General features: G+C 58.0%; 1 protein-coding gene and 1 long non-coding RNA gene across 2 annotated transcripts; both read left to right on the top strand.

Moving 5' to 3' along the window:
* Positions 1–940: 940 nt before the first annotated feature.
* LOC123947246 lies at positions 941–6,810 on the top strand. Its single transcript, XR_006819727.1, has 4 exons — positions 941–1,136; positions 3,900–4,067; positions 4,195–4,384; positions 5,264–6,810. It is a non-coding gene; the product is annotated as an uncharacterized LOC123947246 (long non-coding RNA).
* Positions 6,811–9,359: 2,549 nt separating this feature from the next.
* On the top strand, positions 9,360–10,287 carry CALML3 (calmodulin like 3). The gene has a single exon (XM_046013563.1). It carries the CDS (start codon positions 9,546–9,548, stop codon positions 9,993–9,995), a length of 450 nt encoding a protein of 149 aa, XP_045869519.1. The 5' UTR covers positions 9,360–9,545; the 3' UTR covers positions 9,996–10,287.
* Positions 10,288–18,397: the final 8,110 nt, after the last annotated feature.

The following is an 18,397-nucleotide window of genomic DNA, read 5'->3' as shown; positions in this document are numbered from 1 at the left end:
AGGACCCTGAGATCATGACCTGAGCCGAAGGCAGAGGCTTTAACCCACTGAGCCACCCAGGCGCCCCTTGATCAGGTCTTGAATTTTTTTTTCAAGTCGCAATTTGGGGTCATCGAGTGTCACCAGGGAAGCCTTTAGCAAGTGGGGGAGGTCGGCTCTGTGTTGAGTAATCACTTTTAGGGCAACTCTGCCCCTTCGAGGAGCAAAGTGTAGACTATGTGGGTCCTAAGCGGGCATGGGGGAAACGGTTTGACCCCCACAAGCCCTAACAGTGCAGACGGAGGTCACGCTGGGTGTCGCGTTCCCGAAGCCCAGGGATCCCGGTGCTTGGATTGAGGAGGAGCCTGCCCGCATCGCCCCCACGCCTGCCGTGGACCGCCGACCCTGGTAGAAGGAGCTTCTATATTCTCAGGACAGGACGCAGAGTGCTGGGCCTTGCGAGACGGGTTGGGGCCTCAGTCCACCCCACCCCCACCCCCTGCCTGTCCCGGGAGCTCCACGGAGGCCCAGATAGAGGGCAGTGGCCTTAACCAGGTCAGAGCCTGGAACCGGGAGAGCAGGGCCTGCCCTGCCCCCGCCCGACAAGCCCATTGCCCAACCTGGGCAGGGCCTGGGTGACACACACCTGGGGGAGGGGGAAGGGTGGCTCCCTGGGACTCCTGCCAGAAAGGCTCCGTCATCCCCTAGGGGACGGTCCCTAATGGGCCAGCTTCAGCGGGGGAGGTGGGCCTGACATCCCCCTCCCAGTGGCCCCATGGAGGGCCCAATAATGGGGCATCAGCAAGGCTGACATGGTAATGGGGTGTTGGCACCCTCCGTCTGAGCAGGCCACACTGGCGGACCTGCCAAGGGCTCCGACATGTGACCTCATCTCTTAGTCACTCGGTAGTTGGTTCCTGTTTTGCAGATGAGGCGAGCGGGGCTCAGACACAGGACAGAACTCGTCCGTGGCACAGCTGGGACCTGGAATGCAGGGTCCCTTCCTCAGGGGGGCCCGTCTTCGTGTCTCGGGCCTTCAGCTGTCCCTCCTGTGCCCCTGAAGGCAGCCTCACGCGGCTCTGGCCACCTGTGGCCACCTGCCTGCCAGGGCCCTCCCCGGGCAGCCGCGCCCCGGTGGCAGAAGGGCAGGAAGGCAGGTAAGGCCATGCGAAGTGCCCCAAGGAGCTGGAGTTTCCGTGGGCGCCTCGCCTCTCGCCCGCTGCCTGGCTTCCTCATGCGCTTACCTGATAGCAGTCAGTTTTGCATGTTGTATAGATCGACAGAGATACAGATAGAATTTTTTGGAGAGAGAGAGAGAAAGAGAGAGAGCGGGGAAGGGGCCAAGGGGGAGAGAGAGGATTTCAAGCAGACTCCACCCGGAGCAGAGCCCATGCGGGGCTCCCTCCCACAACCCTGAGATCCTGACCTGAGCCAAAATCAAGAGTCGGACGCTCAACCGACCAAGTTGCCAGGTCCCCCAGTTCTGCGTTAAATTGGGCAACTCGGCAAATGTGCTCGGTACACAGACAGTCCTCTGGACACCGTCGTGAAATCCTTCGGAACCGTTTTCCAGAAGCCATCGTCCATCAGCAGTTAAGCCCTCACCATCCCCTCCGCTCAACCGTATTAGCGCGAGCCCATCAGTGTCCTCCCACTTTTCAGGAACATTCTGGGACGAGCTGCCCTGACTCTTGCTTGACTTTCTCTGCCCTGCATCTACACCCATCTCTTTACTGGGGCTTTACTATGTCCCCGACTTTCATTCCAGCTTCCTCATCTGTATGTTTTAATGTCCGTGCTCCCCAGTAACACAGGGAACAATGATTTGGTTTTTAAAGATCTCTAGCCTTTAGCTCTTCCTTACGAACTTTCTTCACTTTTTTTTTTTTTTTTTCAGTCTATCTGACTACTTTCTGGCATCTCAAAAACAGAGCAGAGCTTTCTCTCCACCCCGCCCCCTCTTACTACAACGTGAGTAACCTTCTGCTTTCTCCGGGAGCTCTGCTCGGCTCCCCCTGCCCTTCCCAGCACACAGGCCGCACTCTCCAGCCTGACTCTCTTCCGTGCACAGTCAGAGAGCAGCTGTCCGGCTTTTTCACACGTTACTCTCTTTGTTTCTTGCACACACACGCTGCCACCAAACAACCTCCTTTTAGAGCTAACGTGTTGTGAACCAGGTCTCAGTATTTGGGTTCATGGTCATTTTGCGTGTTTCCTCCAGCTACATAGTATTTTCCCTGTGATGCATTTGAAATTCCTTCCTCCAGGTGTACCAGACCGACAGACAGACATATAGATAATAGACAACAGAGGACAGATGACTGATAGATAATGGAGAGACGATAGATAAGTAGGTGAGAGGGAGGGGCCATTGTTTGGCGACTCCCTATTTCACTTTGGAAAGGAGTTGGGGGGAAGCGAGCAGTAGGGGTCACAGGAAGGGTCCCACTCAGTCCTCGCGCCGAGCATCTGCCATCTCATCCCTGGTATGGAAACAGCGCCTGCCCCGCACCCTCCGCCACAGGGTCCTCTGCACTGTGAGGTCTGGGACGGGGGCTGCTGAGACCCCGACTTCTCAGGGAGCCAAAGCCACTGCTCCCCAGAGTGACAGACAGAGACGTGCTAGGCTCCCGGCAGGCAGGGGAGGGACAGCTTTCTGGTGCTACCTGGTTGCAGAGAGGGCTCGGTTGCTGATCTCCGCGGGCGTCCTCACAAAGTAGCTGTCCCAGCTTTCACCCCTTGTTTGTCACGAACTCAGAGCAGGCACGATGCCAGGGACGTGTGGGGCTCAGGGGAAGTTGGGGGTGGGATGTCAGGCCCCTGGGGCAGATCCCATACTGGGCTCATCCCCCCCCACGTGTCAGGCCTCTGGCAGACGCCTTCTTCTCCCTCACTGAGCTCTCCCATGGCCCACCCTCGAGCACCCCATGGGGGAAAATCTCAGAACTGAGCAACTCCCCATCCCTCCTTCCTTTGCCCTTGGACTTCCCATGGGGTTCCCTTGGACCACACTACACCCGTTCTCTCTGCCCCTTCCTCCTCCTGAACTAGTCTCCTTCCCAAGGCCTTTCCTTCCCTTCTCCGGGTCATCAAACTTGGCCTTCTCCGGGCATGCAACGCTTGGTCCTGGGTGAGGTGCCTTGGGTCACCTCCATACTCCTTCAGAGACGAGGTCAGGAGCTGTCTCACTCTCCCTCATACAAATGCAGAAATGCAGATGCAGAAACACCATGGGGGTCAACGTCGATGGCGCTCTGAGTCAGGGCTGGACCTCCAGAGTGGTGGTTCACTCCGAGACGCTGGACCCCTGTGGTCGGTGGCAGCCATGAGCCCTCCTGCCCCATCCGCCCGCCACACACGAGGCGCCACTTCTGAGACCAAGCTTTCACCACCTTCTGCTTCCCGGAAAGCTTGCATCTAGCCCAGCCAGCTGGCCCTGGTCAAAGCCTTCACCTCTGTTCGGCAGACGTCTCTCAAGTGCCTGTTACGTGCTGGGGCCATGCGGGACTTGAGACTCGGAGGGTTTCCAATGTAAACCCTCTCCCTGCCTTCCAGGGGCTTGAGGCTGAGGAGAGATTCCCTTAGTAAGTGGTGATGACCCTCAGGTCCTGTTCCTTGCAGCACAAAGAGCCTGGAGACCCTCCTGCTAGGCCCATTTTTGTGGCTCACAAAGCAGTTGCCTAGTCCTGGGTAAAGACTTAAGTTGGATGGGTTATGAGGTCCTTGTCTGGCAAAGAAGGGTTTAGGCTGGAGGGTGTCTTTCAGAAATCATTAGCCATGGAAACCATTTTTCAAATGAAATCTTCCTTGCGTGGTAAGTGATTGTTAACCTTTATTGAGCGCTGACTGTTCTAGCCACCATTCTGAACCTGCCGTATTCATCTGTGGTGCCCTATGCTACTGTTGTACCCATTTTACAGATGAGGATCCCGAGTCACTAGAGTTGCAACTTGTCCAACGCACATGAAGCAGTTAAAACCGGGGCTTTACTGGTTGGCAGTGGGGGCAGGGAAGGAGTCCAGGCACCCATCTCTGGAAGGACCTTGGCAGAGTCCAAGGAATTCAACGAACAAGTCTAAAGCCGCTGGGTAAATGACTTCCAAAGGGAGTTCTTCCCTTTGCTGAACCCCTTTGCTTCCTTCAAATTGCTTACCCGGGTGCGGAGCCCATACCCCAAACGCTCCTGCATTCTCCACACCTCGCCTTCCCCAACAGGCTCGCCTGTGCTCACGTGGACACCCGACGCCCAGGCAAGCACGAGCTCAAACACGTGGCTTTCTACAGGGAGTGAGAGAAGGTTCTCACCACGATCACCCACTTCAAAGGCTTGGAACTTGGAACAAAGACTCTTCCTGCCTCTTCCGGAGTTCTGTACTCCTCAGGCAAGAAGCTTGTTCTCTGGAAGGTAATTGCCGCACCCCTGTGACTATGGGGGCTTAAAGTAACAGCGTAGCCGGTGATCAAACAGAGCTGGGTACCAGAAGGTCTGTTCCATGTGGTTCTCGCCCCTCGGCGACATCACCTCATCGAATATTTTCTGTTGGTCGATTTTTTTTTCAAAACATTGAATATAAAGTAAAATTTTTTAATAAAAATTTGAAAACCACATCAAATATTCGATTTGAAAGGCCGGTGGGTCACACAAAGGAGCCCCTCCAGAGCCCTGCTCTGCCCTCCTCCACCCTGCCTTCCCCAAAGCCAGTGCAGGACCCCTTCACCTGCCCGAAAGTTCAGGGGAGGCACCAGTGAGCCTGGCCAGTGACCTGGGCCAAGTCACCAATCCCAGCAGGTGCCATTTGAAAAAAAAAAAAAAAAAAAAGCCCTTTTCCCAGGAAAACAGGATGTCTGAGAAGAGATGTAATGGGTTTGACTGCGTTTAATGTGGGATTTAGTACTAATTTGCTTCTGTCTGGGGTGATCATTTAATCTTGATTTGATCAAAGTGGCTGTCAGTAATTAAATACAAGTCACATTGCGTCCCTCCTGCTGCCTCCTGACCACATGCACTGAGCGAGGTGCTGGGCGCAGAGCTGCTAGGAGCTTGAGACACCGAGCAGGGGCGTCGGCACGGGGCGGGAGGGGGGCGGCCCCGAAGCCTGACCTCATACGCCTGCTGGCGGGTAAAAGCAGCAGGAGCTGACCTGAGGACACACTGACCCAAGGAGATCCAGGGAACTTTCAAAACAGCCTCTTGTTTGCTTCCCCTGTCCTCGGTGCCCTTCACTCTGCAGGTGAGGCCTCCGATCATAAAAGCCAACCACTCCTTCCCTTTATGGCCCAGCAGGTGGTAACGCACTGTGCCCCGTGTGCACTGGGAGCGGTCTTCTCACACCCGGCACCAGCCTCCTGAACCATGATGTCACCTGGTTGCTTATCAGATTTCAATCCAGCAGCTCCCAGCACCCATCCGAGCAACCTTCTCCTCCCTGAACTCAAACTCCACTCCAGCCCAGCCCAGGACAGCCCCGGAGGAACCTGGGTGATTCAACCAAGACTGACCAAAAGTCATTCCGAGAGCTAGGTCACGCACCGAGGCTGGAAGCCGCCCAAGTTCGTTGGAGTTGGTTGTAGCGGCCTGAACACATGGAGACAAGTTGTTTCCATTCCTGCTGGGGGCTGGCTGACGAGCGACCGTCAGGGCTGGTGAATGGCTTCATCCAGAAGTTCTCACGGCCACGCTCAGCCCCGCACGTCCTCGCAGGGCACGGCCATGGGAGGGCTGACAAGCCTGAGGAGTCCTGATGTGTCTCTTCAGAGCCCCCAGTAACAGCAGCAGATCCCTGAGGGGGCTGCGTGAACTCTCGTGGCACCACGGAGAGAAGAATGGCACGTGGGTTCCGTGCTCTCCGGGGGAAGGCGCTACAGCACGCAGTGCCACTGGAGGGTGTCTTCATGAATGACTGGGGTAGCTTGGGGTCTTCATTAATACTTAATAATTTATCATTAATAATACTTAACAATTCTGTAGGGCCAACACTGTCCCTGCCAACATTCCAGCATCCTCAGTCCCTCTCACCTCCAGCCCAGGGAGTGCTAGACTCGGTTCAAACTTGGTTCTCAACGCACCACCGGTGTGGTCCTCCAAGAGTGTTCCAAGGATCCACGGGGGGGAAGGGTGACCTCAATACCCTCTTGGAGGGCCCGGGAGGTCAAAACGAGTCTCCTAATAATACCAAGACGTTATTTGCCTTTCTTACTCTGTGGACCTCTTGTACCGAGGCCAAAGCAATGGCGCATAAAATCACCAGCCCCTTAGCCGGAGTCGAGGCCCCTGTACTCACAACCATTACATTCTTCGCTGCCCCAGAGTCTCAATTAAAAAAAAAAAAAAAAAAAAAAAAAGCCTTTTTCACTTAAGAATGTTCTAGAAGTAGTGAAATAATTTTATTAAATTTCCACCCTTGCATGCACGTCCTTAATACGCTACCGAACACGGAGAGACCGTAGGAAAAGCACCATGGGCGTCCGTGAAAGACGGGTGAGTGAACCAACATTGTCCAAATGACCGACGCACGGCCCGACAAAACCCCAAAGCACGCAAGTGACCAGTGGATTTTAGTGACAGCGTGAGAAGGTTCGTTGACATGAGTTCAGATTCCACTACAGCTAACCTTGGAGAAACCACCCTTGCCTAGTGTTGATACAGTATGGAAGAAGAACATCCAGAGACCTGAGTCATTTACATGATCTCTCCTTCTCCACCTGCATACCGGTGCGAAGCTGGGTCGTTCACGCCTCACGGCAAAGCATCCGCCCACCGTTCACTGCAGCAGCGACCTGCTCCGGCAAACCCGGACTTGGGAAGAGACATGCAAAATTGTTTTTATTAGGTGCCACTCGTCTCCTTTTTTTGTTTTAGAAATACAACTATTTTTCACAAAACAATATTATGTTCACGAGTTTTTGATTTCTGTTTTTCTCAAGTTGCACACCAGTATAGAAAAATCTATTTCAATATTTAACGTTTTTCCAGGTGTGATTTCGAATCCAGTAAATATTGATAGATACAGCCCACATGAACAAAAAGTTCTTTGGGGTCCTCAATCACTTTAAACGTTTAGATGGGTCTGAAGATCAAAACAGGTTTGGGCCACTGCCTTCGGCTTGGGTCATGATCTCAGGGTCCTGGGATCGAGTCCCGCATCAGGCTCTCTGCTCGGCGGGGAGCCTGCTTCCCTCTCACTCTCTCTGCTTGCCTCTCTGCCTACTTGTGATCTCTCTCTGTCAAATAAATAAATAAAATCTTTAAAAAAAAAAAAAACTGTATGCTTGGGGAAGGCTGCAGGGAGAGAGCGGCAGAACCCCAGGAACTAAGCACTGGTTTCCTAACCAGCGAGACGCCCCGGTGTAGCCCATCCCAGCACTCTCCTTTGTGAGTCATGAGTCACTGTTGAAAATCCTTACTGAGCTCTCTCTCCGTGTGCTTTTTTGAAGAACACACTTAGGGCGAGGGCTGGATGTTGGAACCACGACGCTATAATCCAGAAACCTGCAGACACCTGCCGGCCACATACCTCCTTGCGGGTGCAGTAGGCAGGAAGCAAGACCAGACTATATGTGTCCATTAGGGGGACCAACCACAGGCACGTGCCCTCCCGTGATGCTAGTCCCTGGTTCCGCAGGACGGCGTGTCTCTTCCACGCCTGCTGCCCTGGTATGGTCTCATGCACACATCCCTTTGGGGGTGAGGTTTTGGCTTATGAATTTGGGGGGACACATTCAGATATTAGCATCTAGTTTATCCATTCTTTCCTTCATGGATCATGCCCTTGATGCCCTATCTAAATCCGCCCCAGACCCTGGACGAGCCGATGTCATTGCCAAGCCCAAGGTCATTCAGACTCTCTATGTCATCATCTGTGAGTTTAATGGTTTTGCATTTTACATTTTGTCTGCAATCCATTTTGAGTTACTTTTTGGGGAAGGGCCTAAGGTCTGTGTCTAGATTCACTGTTTGCCCGTGGATGTCCCGTTCTTCCAGCATCGTTTGTCAAAAAGACGATCTTTTCTCCCTCTGCTCCTCTGTCAAAGATCAGTAAACTTCATCGTGTGGGTGTACTTCTGGGCCTTCTATGCTTCTGTTCCATCGATCCCAAGAATGGGTCCTGGGCAACCGCGCCATCTTGATTACTGTGGGCTTATAGCGAGTCTCAAAGTCCAACTTTGTCCTTTTTCTGCAGTATCATAGTGGTTCTCGGGGGTCTCAGTTTGAATTTTCATGGATTCCCCCCGGCAGAGGGACCCTTTCTCACTCAGTGGGTGGTCAAGTTCCCAGGCTTCCGGGGAGTTGGGAGCAGGATTCTGTGCTCAGGGATTATCTCCCCCCTCCCCTTCTTAAAGGTATCTCTTCTTAAAAACACCCCATTTCTTCTGCTACCCCAAAATGAGGGATCCAGACTTTCAGACATGACTTTACGTATCTTCCCATCAATCAGAGAGAAAAACGCGAATCCCCACCACCTCTTCCCAGGCCTGCATGTGTGCCCTTCCTCGTGTCCTTGTGTCCCCCCATCCACCAGGCTGCAGCCACGCTGGCCACCCCATTGCCAAGCCCTCTCCCGCCTGTGGGCTTTGAGCCTGCTCTGCCTCCCTGCCTGGACGGCAGCTCACAGGCCGCCTCGAGGAAGCCTTCCCTGACGTCACTGCAGAAGCGACCTGCCCGTGTTCTGCGCACCAGTACCTTCCGATCTCCTTCATGGCATTTGTCACAGTATCCAAGTATCTCACCTGTTCGTTTGCTCACTCGCTAGCTGGCTCACAGAGGGAAGAGAAATTTCTGGAGGACTGGGAGCTGCCTGTCTCATTCATGGCTCTAGTCCCAGCTTCTACAACAGTCCATGCACAGAGTAGGCCCTCAGTCCGTCCACAGGAATGAAGCAGTTGGGGGAAATCCGTCTCCATTCATGTTTCTTCTGAAGATAAGAAGACAGTCTGCTTCCTCTTGAAGAAGAAAACCTTGTTCCTTCTCTGAAAACCCTTTTGGGAACCTGGAGGCTTTCAGGCTTTGGAGCAAAGACAGGGGGAGGAAGTTCCCTTCAGACAAAGGCAACTTCTGGTTGCATCCTGCCCTGAACCGCCACAGAAGGGAGGCTGGCTCTTCTCTGGGCGCAGGGTCTGAAGACAGGCCAGGGGTGATTCCAGAAGGAACAAGCCAAACCCGTCTAGGGCGGGCTGGGCAGGCTGCCCTCCCTGTGGGTGTCCTCTCGGGGGTTCCTGCTGGCTCCCAGGGCGGTGGGTTGGGAGCCGCACACACACACACACACACACACACACGCACACGTGCATGCACGCACACGCACGCACAAGCACACACACACACCGGTGCTGGCGTCAGCTCAACCCTCGGCCAGCCTGGTGCCTGGTGCCGGACTCCTTCCTGTTCCAACAGCACCCGGCCTGGGGCAACCACGGGGCGGGGAGTCCACGTGTGAGCGAGAGCCCGGCGCCTTCTTAAGCGCCCGCCCGTCAAGCCCGGGCCAGACGGCCAGCCGCCGGCGCCCCACACTCCGCCACCTGTCCTGCGGCTCCTCCAGACGCCACCGCCGCCGCCGCCACCACCAGCCTCCATGACCGACCAGCTGAGCGAGGAACAGGTGGCCGAGTTCAAGGAGGCCTTCTGCCTGTTTGACAAGGACGGGGACGGCGTCATCACCACCCAGGAGCTGGGCACCGTCATGCGCTCCCTGGGCCAGAACCCCACGGAGGCCGAGCTGCGGGACATGGTAAGCGAGATCGACCGCGACGGCAACGGCACCGTGGACTTCCCCGAGTTCCTGGGCATGATGGCCAGGCAGCTGAGGGGCAGGGACAGCGAGGACCAGATCCGCGAGGCCTTCCGCGTCTTCGACAAGGACGGCAACGGCCTGGTGAGCGCCGCTGAGCTGCGGCACGTGATGACCAGGCTGGGGGAGAAGCTGAGCGACGAGGAGGTGGACGAGATGATCCGTGCCGCGGACGTGGACGGGGACGGGCAGGTGAACTACGAGGAGTTCGTGCACATGCTGGTCTCCAAGTGAGGAGCCCGGCCTGGCACGGTGGCCCCCACACCTGGCCGCCTGGCTTCGCTGCTGGAACCCGGGGCGGGCCTCGCTCCCGCCATCCTTCCGGCCCCTCTGGGCTCCAGAGCTTCTCCGTTCCAGGTGATTCCGCCCATCTTTGTGCACCTCCCTTTGTCGCCTTTATCCTGCCAACCCTCCCCCACCATCTTCCCAGCCGGGCCACGCCCCCCCCCCCCCAGCAGACACCAGGTGCTTCTGCCACTTGGGAGCAGCAGCGACATCACTCTGCATGGGCAGTGAACAGAGGACAGTGCAAGTCCCACCGGCCAGCCACCTGGGGAGGTGCCGGGTGACATCATAGAGCCCTGGGCTGCACCCCTGCAGGGCACTCAGCACTGGCCCCCCTCCCCCCCCCCCCCCCCCCCCCCCCCCGCTAGCCCCCAGAGCCGGAGGCGGGGTTTGGGAGCCTCCGTGGCCTGAGGGCTCCATGTGCCGCTGGACTGGGGCGGGCGGGAGGGACCTGGCCTGGGCAAGGAGGCTGCTGGAGGTGTCGGCACTTGAGATGAGGCTTCCCCGAGAAAGAGCACCCCCTCTCCGCTGGTGCTCGCTGGTCTGATTCATCCTTTGCTGCTTGGAATAAATCCGGGGTCCGTTGTAACACGTCTGTGTTCCGCTTCAAGCAGGGAAATTGGAGCGGGAGGGAGAGGGAAGCACGGGGAGTAATAAAATGCTCGTGTCCCCGTCACGCCTCCTTCTGTTCCGCTTCCCCCTGAAATGAGCCTCTCTCCATCTGGGGTTTAGATGGGGCGGGTTCTCCATTTTCGTGGTTTCTGAAAAGGCCACGAAACCTTGCGTTGGAGAACGTAGTGAAAGAATGAAGCCTACCGGAGGCGAATCTTCAATGCTTATTTCAAATAAAATGGGGAAGTCAGTAGAGCCCCTGGAGGCCCGAGCGGATTATAGGTGAGACGGCACCTGGCCTCGCGTTTCCATCCCCGGTGGTCGGACAGCCGGGGTTTCCGGCCTAGGGACAGTCACCGGCTGACCGCCAGCAGCACGTCTGGAGGAGGCGAGCGGCCCCTCCCGCAGGCTCCCCCGGGGGCCGGGCGCGGTGGCGAGCCCTCTGCGTGCACAGCAGCTCACTGCCACCCCCGCACAGTGGGTGCTGCAGAAGCTTCCCTGCCTCGCAAATGAGGAAGGTGAGACACGCCAAGCTTTAGAAATCAGCACAAGGCCCCCAGCTGGAAAGTTCCAGGGCTGGGATTGCGCCCTTGCCAGCACCGTGTGGCCTCTCCGCGGCCCCTTCGCCTCCACGGGGACTGAGGACTAGAACACGGCCTCTCGTGCGAGCATTTGCAAGAGGCTTAGAAACCATCTCAACGTACCGGGCATGCAGTAGGTGCTCAATAAGTGACGACTACTCTTGCAGTCGCTTTTGGGAATCCCCTCCGGCTCTAACGCTCCGAGGCCTGGCAGTGGACTTCCACCCTTCAGTCCCAGGGGGCGAGGGCTGAGGGGAGGCCCGGGCGGGGTCTGGGACAGGAAGCCCCCCAGTGCCCTGCAGCTGCGGAGCCCCTCCAGGGCCAGAGCTCAGAAGCAGCCAGCGGTGCTCTGACCCCAGGCCCTTGCCGGCTGAGCCTGTTGGAGCCAAGCCTCACAGCCCTCCCCCGTCGGGACTGGCTGAAGACCTCCAGGTGTTCAGTCGGCAACCAGCCCCTCTGTGTGTGAGGGACGGCCGGGCAGAGCGTCCAGATGTGGTGGACGCTGCTCCCTCGCAAGCCTCGCACAGAAGAGCCAAGCGAGTCGTCCCCTCAGAGGTTCCAACATGCATGACGGTCCCACCTGCCAAAGGAAACCCTGACGTCACCCCCAGGGACAAAAGGATTCCACCTCTGTGTTTTGGTGGGACCAAGGCTTGGGGAAGCAAAGAACCAGGTAAGGAGGGGCTGGGTTCCCAGGTTCCCTCCTCCCCGGCTGGGAAGTGGGCGTTTAACCCCTGCTTTCCCCGCGTCAGCCTCGCAAGGCTCTTTCAAGTAGGGCCCGATTTGCCTGCGGACACTCAGCCAGAAGGGGACAGATGCGGCGTCTTCGAGGGCCTTCCACCCAGCCGCGGGGTAATTTCGCTGGGGCAGGTCTCCTAATAGTTGTAGGCAGCCTGCGGAACCCTTCCTGCCCTGTAACAGGCTTCCGAGGCTTTCCCGGAGAGTCCTTCCATCAGGGCAGGAGCCCGGCGCTGTTAAAAAACCTCTGCCGAGCCCCTCGCCTCCGTGTTCCCGCAGCCGGGCTGTGGACGAGGGGCCGCAGGCAGGAAAGACGGTGACAAGCTCCCCGCGGTCCCCAGAGACAGTGCAGCCCCTCAGACCGCAGCCCCCTGTCTCCACCGCTTGTGTCTGCTGCTGAGCAGCAGGGAGCAAACATGTCCCTGGGAGTCCTCGAGACAGACCCCTGATGAAGGGGATTCTCTCCTGCTGGCAGGTGGGAAGCCTGAGACGCCAAGACGAGGCAGCCCCACAGAGCTGACTGTGCTCCCTCCCCACCCTACCCCTTGGTTTTACTTTCCTGAACACAATTTTTAAAAAACACTTGCCGTCGTCCCTTCTCATCCAAGCAAGGTCATCGGCCAGCTTGGCCACATGGCCCAGCCCTTTGCCCCCCTGCGGACTTAGGGACAGGGACGCCAGGTCTGACAGGGACGCGGCTGGGCAGGTGCTCTCAGACTCGGTGAAGGCGCCTGCCTTGGCGGGTGGGTCCAGACCTCACAGTGGGTATGTGAGCCTCTCGCCGTGCCTGGCACACACGCGGGTCCCTCTGTGTGTCCGGTCACAGGTCAGCCTCGGGCCCCTCGGGACACCTGTGTCTGTCTGCGTCTTTCCCGTTCCTCCTCCTTGAGGCCAGGACCTGTCTCGTCCCCAGACACCAAGGTCGAGGCTTGCAGGGTTTGTCACCACACTGGCAGGTGGAGGTCCCTGGCCTTGCGGAGCAGCGCAGGGGGGAGCCGGGGGCTGGAGCACCAGGGAGGAGCCCCAGAAAGTTCCCTGGCCGGAGTGGGTCCCCGAGAGCGTAAGGAGGCCTGCAGGTCCGCTTCCTTCCCCGGGTCTCTGGGGAGCAGACATCCCGGCGGCTCCTCACCCACGTTCTGTCATTGAGTAATTGGACTTAACCTCCCTTTGGCCCCCAAAAAGGTGCTGTCTGACTGCAGCTCAGAAGAACATTCCACCCCGCCCCTGGGGAAGGAATTTATAAATATTACCATAGGCTTTCGCCAAGCCGCTCATAAATCAGGGCTCGGGGCTCCCGGACCGCCCAGGCTAGCCGCGCTCCTCTGCCTCCGGTGTTTCCAGTTTTAAGTCAAACCCAGCCCAGCCCAGCCCGGCCGGCTCCCGCTGACCCTCACGATTCCAGGGGCCTGTTCAAAGGGTCCCCGAAGCAGGCAGCTAACAAGGCTCTGTTGTGCTTGTTGGAGAAATTTAAAATGAAAACTCATGCATGAGGTAGAGACTGCCCCAGGGTGAATGGAAGCGATGGTCTGCAGGGTGTGTTTGCACAAGCAGGCAGACGCGTGAGCTCTCAGAAAGCTCTGTGCTGGCCCGCCTGCAGACCTCCCAGCACCCTGCTGTAGTCGTGGGGGTCAGACCGGAGCCTGGTCCCACCCAGAGCCTGCAAGGGAGCTGGGCCTGGAGCAGGCAGAGCTGTTCCCTGGCCCTCCTGCCAAGTGCTGGGTGCTGGGGATGCAGGGGGGTTTCCTGGTGCTGGGGTTGCGGGGGGTTGTCTGGTGCTGGGGATGTGGGGTTGTCTGGGTGCTGGGGGATGCAGGCTTTCTTGGCTCAGAACCTGGTGCTGCCCCACAGGGCTGAGAAACAGCATCGAAGGAAAAGCGGCTGTGGAAACAGCCCATGTGAGCCCACCAGCCATGCGTAAAGCTCCCCCTTCCTTCCTCCCCACCAAGCTGGTCTCATCTCTCGGCCTGCCGTGGCGTGTCTGGCAGATTCTGGTTTGGAGGGCTTCCCTGTGACAGAAGGACGGCGCTCCCCGAGGGCATGCTTGCATACACCCCCACTCCGGGGACCAGGACCCTGTGAGAGGCCCACCCCGCGCTGCACTCGCTCGTTTCAACCTCAGAACCGGTGGGTGTGGTAGCTACATCTATTAGCCCATTTTAAAGAAGGGAAGACTGAGACTGCAAGAGTTTAAGTAACTTCCCCCAAAGTCACACCGTCCAGTAAATTAGAGTTTGAATCTGGGTCCGACTGGCTCTGAGGCTCCCACCATCGACGAGGACCTTCTGGGAGCAAGCAGCCTGAGACTGAAGGTCAGCCCGTCTCACGGAAGTCACGGGAGCTGTGGCCGAGCTGCAGATGGCCTGCCAGCAGAGAGACAGGGACAGGAAAGGCCTAGCAGTGGTGCTGTGCCGGGTGGAATTTGGGCAGACGGGACCTAGAGAGAAGAAAGACCTCAAACAGTGTGGAGGGGCACGGGAGCCATGGAAGCCCCTAGGGCAGACATTAGGCAGACGAAACAGCCCACAACCCAGGGTCCCCCTTGCCCTGGTGCTGGCTGTGAGCACAGGTGCAGGGGCGCCGCGGTCCCTAGGAAGTAGAGGTGGCCCCCACCAGCAGGAGAGAACTCAGCCCTGGCCACATCTTTGAGATGGTAGACTGTCCCGCGCAGTTGTGTCTCCGGCCAAAGTGGGGCCTGAGCGTGGGTCATTGGTATGGAGCGGCCGAAGCGGCTGGCCATGTCTGGGCCCCCCAGCGTCTTTGTGGAAGAAGGGCTCTGCCTCCCATCCAGACTCACATCGTGGGGTGCAGGTGATGGGCAATCGGAAGACACGAGTCTTCCATTAGAGGGTGAATTCTTTCCCCCCCAAATTCACATGTTGAAGTCTTGACCCCCAGAACCTCAGAATGTAACCTTATTTGGAGACAGGGTCTCTGTCGAGGCCGTCAAGTTAAGACGAGGCCGTTAGGGTGGTCCCCGATCCAGTATTACTGATGTCCTCATAAGAAGTGAGCATTTGCAGACAGAGGGACGACCCTGTACAGACAAAGAGAAGACGACTCTGTGCACGGGACAGCGGCTTCGGGAGAATCCAGGCCTGCCCACAGCTGGACCTCCGACTTCTGGCCTCCAGATGAGAGACATAAACGTCTACTGCTTAAAGCACCCAGCCTGTGGCCGTCTGTGACAGTGCTCCTGGCAAATAAGTCCCCAAAGAGAGGTCGGAGGGCCCCACAGACTGCTTTCTTACCCTGGGTCCCAGGAGGGCTGCCAGGGCCCAGGCCAGAGCTGGCTTTCTGCTGGGCTCTGGGAGCAGAGCGCTGAGTCATACGGCCTGGGTTCTGGAGAGACCCCAACAAGGAAGGCGAGGGTGAGAAACCATCCCCACAGCGCAGGGAAAGGCTGTCCACAGACTTGGGACTCACCGTTGCTGTCGAAAGCCTGGCCTGTCACTCCCAGACTCAACACCCGAGGACCAGAGTCGGTGTGATGAGGCCCAGCGAGGTCTGGGGTGCGTCCTGTCCATCTCGGGGCATGGACGCAATGTGGCCTTCTCACCACAGCACCCCAGGCGGAGATGAACTCACACGTGCAGGGTCTTCGAGCCGCACACCATCTTAGAGGCTCTCTGGCCTAACGTGGCCTCCGGGACCCAAGGCCTAAAGGTCACGACGTCCTGGAGAGGTCGTCCCTTTGCCTCTCCTTGGGATGCGCCCACGGTGGGGAGTTCAAGGCCAATTGTCCAACGGTTGGATAATCTTTATCCTTGAACAGGGTTTCCTTGCTGGGTCTGAAATGTGCCTCCCTGCAACTTTGCTGCCTGGCCCCTTTCTCCCTCCCGTCTACGTTCTAGAGGACTCCAGAGCACCGGAAGATGGGTCCCTGCTCAGGACTTCAAAGAGCTGTGGCCACTACCCGTCCGGCAGCCTCTCCCGTCCGGGTCAACCTTTCCCCCAAGCGGCCAGCCCCTCGGGCCCCTCGCCGCTAGATGCCGAGCACGGAGCCCGGCCAGACTGGGTGTTCACAGCAAGGGTACTGCCCGGATGCCCGAGCCGCCAAGCGTGCCCCCGCGAGAGACCTCCTTGCCATTGGGGGAAGGTCAGCGGCCGGGTAGGGTGACTAAAAGGCCCCTCCATCAGTCTAGGAGCCGGGGCGGGTCTTGATGCTGCTTGAGGCGGTCCTCTGCGGGCACGACCCTGAAAGTCCGAATGGTGTCTGAATTATGAAGGACGCCCCCCCCCAAATCACGTAACTGGTTCCATATACTGTGGTAGCCTCAGCTACAGGGTGGGGGGAGCCTCGTGTGGAGACAGTTCGGCAGGTGGGCAGGGCGTCGGGTGCCCACAGAGGACACAGAAGAGTCGTCAGAGGGAAGAACCTCTGTGGAGGCCTGGGGCGGGGGTTGGGGGACGGCTCGGGAGAGAAGCCTGGGCTTCACGCCCTCAGAGGCCTAGGCTAGATGGTCACCTCGCAGCCCCGCGGCGCCCTTGGCCAGGCCAGCCAGCTCAGGCCTTGGAACTTTCCCTGAGCTGCGTCGGCCAAGACTGGCAGATCTAGGTGGGGACGAGGCCTGAGGACTCTGAAGGTGTGACCAGCCTGGCCTGAGACTGCCGGTTCTCCCCGACAGACCCCATCTCCCACTGCTATCTTGGGGAGGGAAAGAAAACACTCCCCAGTGAGTGAGTGAACGCCTTTCAGTGCAGGCAGGGAGATGAGACAGAAGCCAAGAAAACGTTGTCCTTTGTCCCTGGTAAGAACAGAACCCCAAGAAATGGTCCAAAACATCCGCACGCAGGATTCTGATGAGTCACAATGAAAAGTTCCCGGTGGCACGTTGAGAGGTCGGCAGAGGAGAGCGCACAGGAGGGATTAACCGTGGAGTGATGCTCGTGGTGTGTGTGTGGCGTGGGGAGAGGGTCTTTGTACCTCGTGAAGCCCCGTCTGCGGCGTGGCCCGGGCTGTTGGAAAGCGCGTGCCCAGGATGAGGCATCAAGGCATTGCCAGCCTGTCCCCAGAGATGCGGCAGCATTCCCAGGAAGCAGCCTGTCCAAACAGAACTCCCGCCCAGCCTTCCCTACCTCATTGCAAAACTCAGATCTTAGGTCTCGCACCCAGAGTCTGCGTGGCCCTTGCGTGTCCCAGCTTCTGCACGGCCGCGGCCGGAGAAGTCCCGTGGCCTGAAGGACGGGCTTCGAGGACACAGCAAGACCCCGTCGGCCCCCGCGAGGTTTTGCAACCAGAAGACCCTCTGTGGGAAACCCCGCCGGACGCCAGGAAACCCCAAAGAACAGCTGAAAAGAGATTTGTTCCACCCAGAAGGCAGGGCCCTCCCCCCGCGAGTGCGACCGGGTGTGGGAATGGGCTCTGCCTTGGGGGGGGCGGGCGGGCAGGAGGCTGGGTCCCTTGTGTGGGATTATGTCCTCACGGAAACACTTTCTTTGGCTGCGGTGAAAGCGGAGCTGATGGCATCTGGAGAATGAACAAGCAGATACCGATTTCAGCATATACTTCACTGCTTCATCACTCTCAAGTCTTACAGTCTCGGGTTGAATGTCGCCGGGGGCCCGGCTCCGCGCTGGAGATGCTGCCGTCCTCCGCGAGCCACGCACGCAGGTGCACGGCAGACATCTGGGCTCCGTGGCCCCATGGCTGGAGTGACGACGACCCAAACTGCCTGACGGCATATCCCCAGGAGAAGAGAGCCTCAGGTTTGATGAGCCTTGGCTGGACGTAAATCCTGTACTTCCTAGTTTATATCTGCTGGTTGCGAGAGTTTTCCCTGGCCCAGCTCCCGGCTCCGGAAATATCAAACCTCATTTCTCATTTGCTGCCCCGTCCCGCTGGGCCCTGCCTTCACATGACAGGAGGACCACAGGCGCAGTATCTCCGTGTCATCATGGCAGGGTGGTAAGTACTCCTGAAAACGTGCCCCGACCAGGACACCTGTGTTCGCGGTGGCTGGAAAGCCCCTGGGTTAGAGAGAGAGGGGACCGCAGTCTCCTCGGCACTTAAACAGCTGACCTTTGCAAGTGGCGCATGACCGTGCGAACAATCATAGGGCCCCTCCCGGGGCTGTGGAAGGGGTCCCAGGAGAGGGGGCCCCCAAGCGGAAGCTCGAGCCTGCTTTCATCAAGGCAAACACATCTCCGGGCGAGGGACTGGACACTGGGCACGTCTGTCTATGCGGAACCTTGAATGTTCTTGATTCACCTTGACGCATCCCACCCACCACGAAGGCGAGTCATGATGATGGCCTCGGTCCTCAGCCCTGGAGGGGTCCTCAGGTCCACGTTCAACAGGTGCACACACATTTCCATCTGAATGCCGGTCGAAGAGGTTGTGAGGCTAAACCCTTCCCTCCACTTTGGATCTGATCTCCCCTTGCCTCTCCATGGCCCTGCCCGATTTTCCCAGCCTGCCAC

This window comes from Meles meles, chromosome 7, assembly GCF_922984935.1.
Source record: "Meles meles chromosome 7, mMelMel3.1 paternal haplotype, whole genome shotgun sequence".
NCBI lineage: Eukaryota > Metazoa > Chordata > Mammalia > Carnivora > Mustelidae > Meles > Meles meles.
The sequence above is the reverse complement of the archived record's forward strand: the minus strand, read 5'-3'. Positions and strand labels throughout refer to the sequence as shown.

What these genes read in the sequence shown, in the direction of transcription:
- CALML3 (XM_046013563.1), top strand. Translation starts at nt 9,546, where the DNA reads ATGACCGACCAGCTGAGCGAGGAACAGGTGGCCGAGTTCAAGGAGGCC.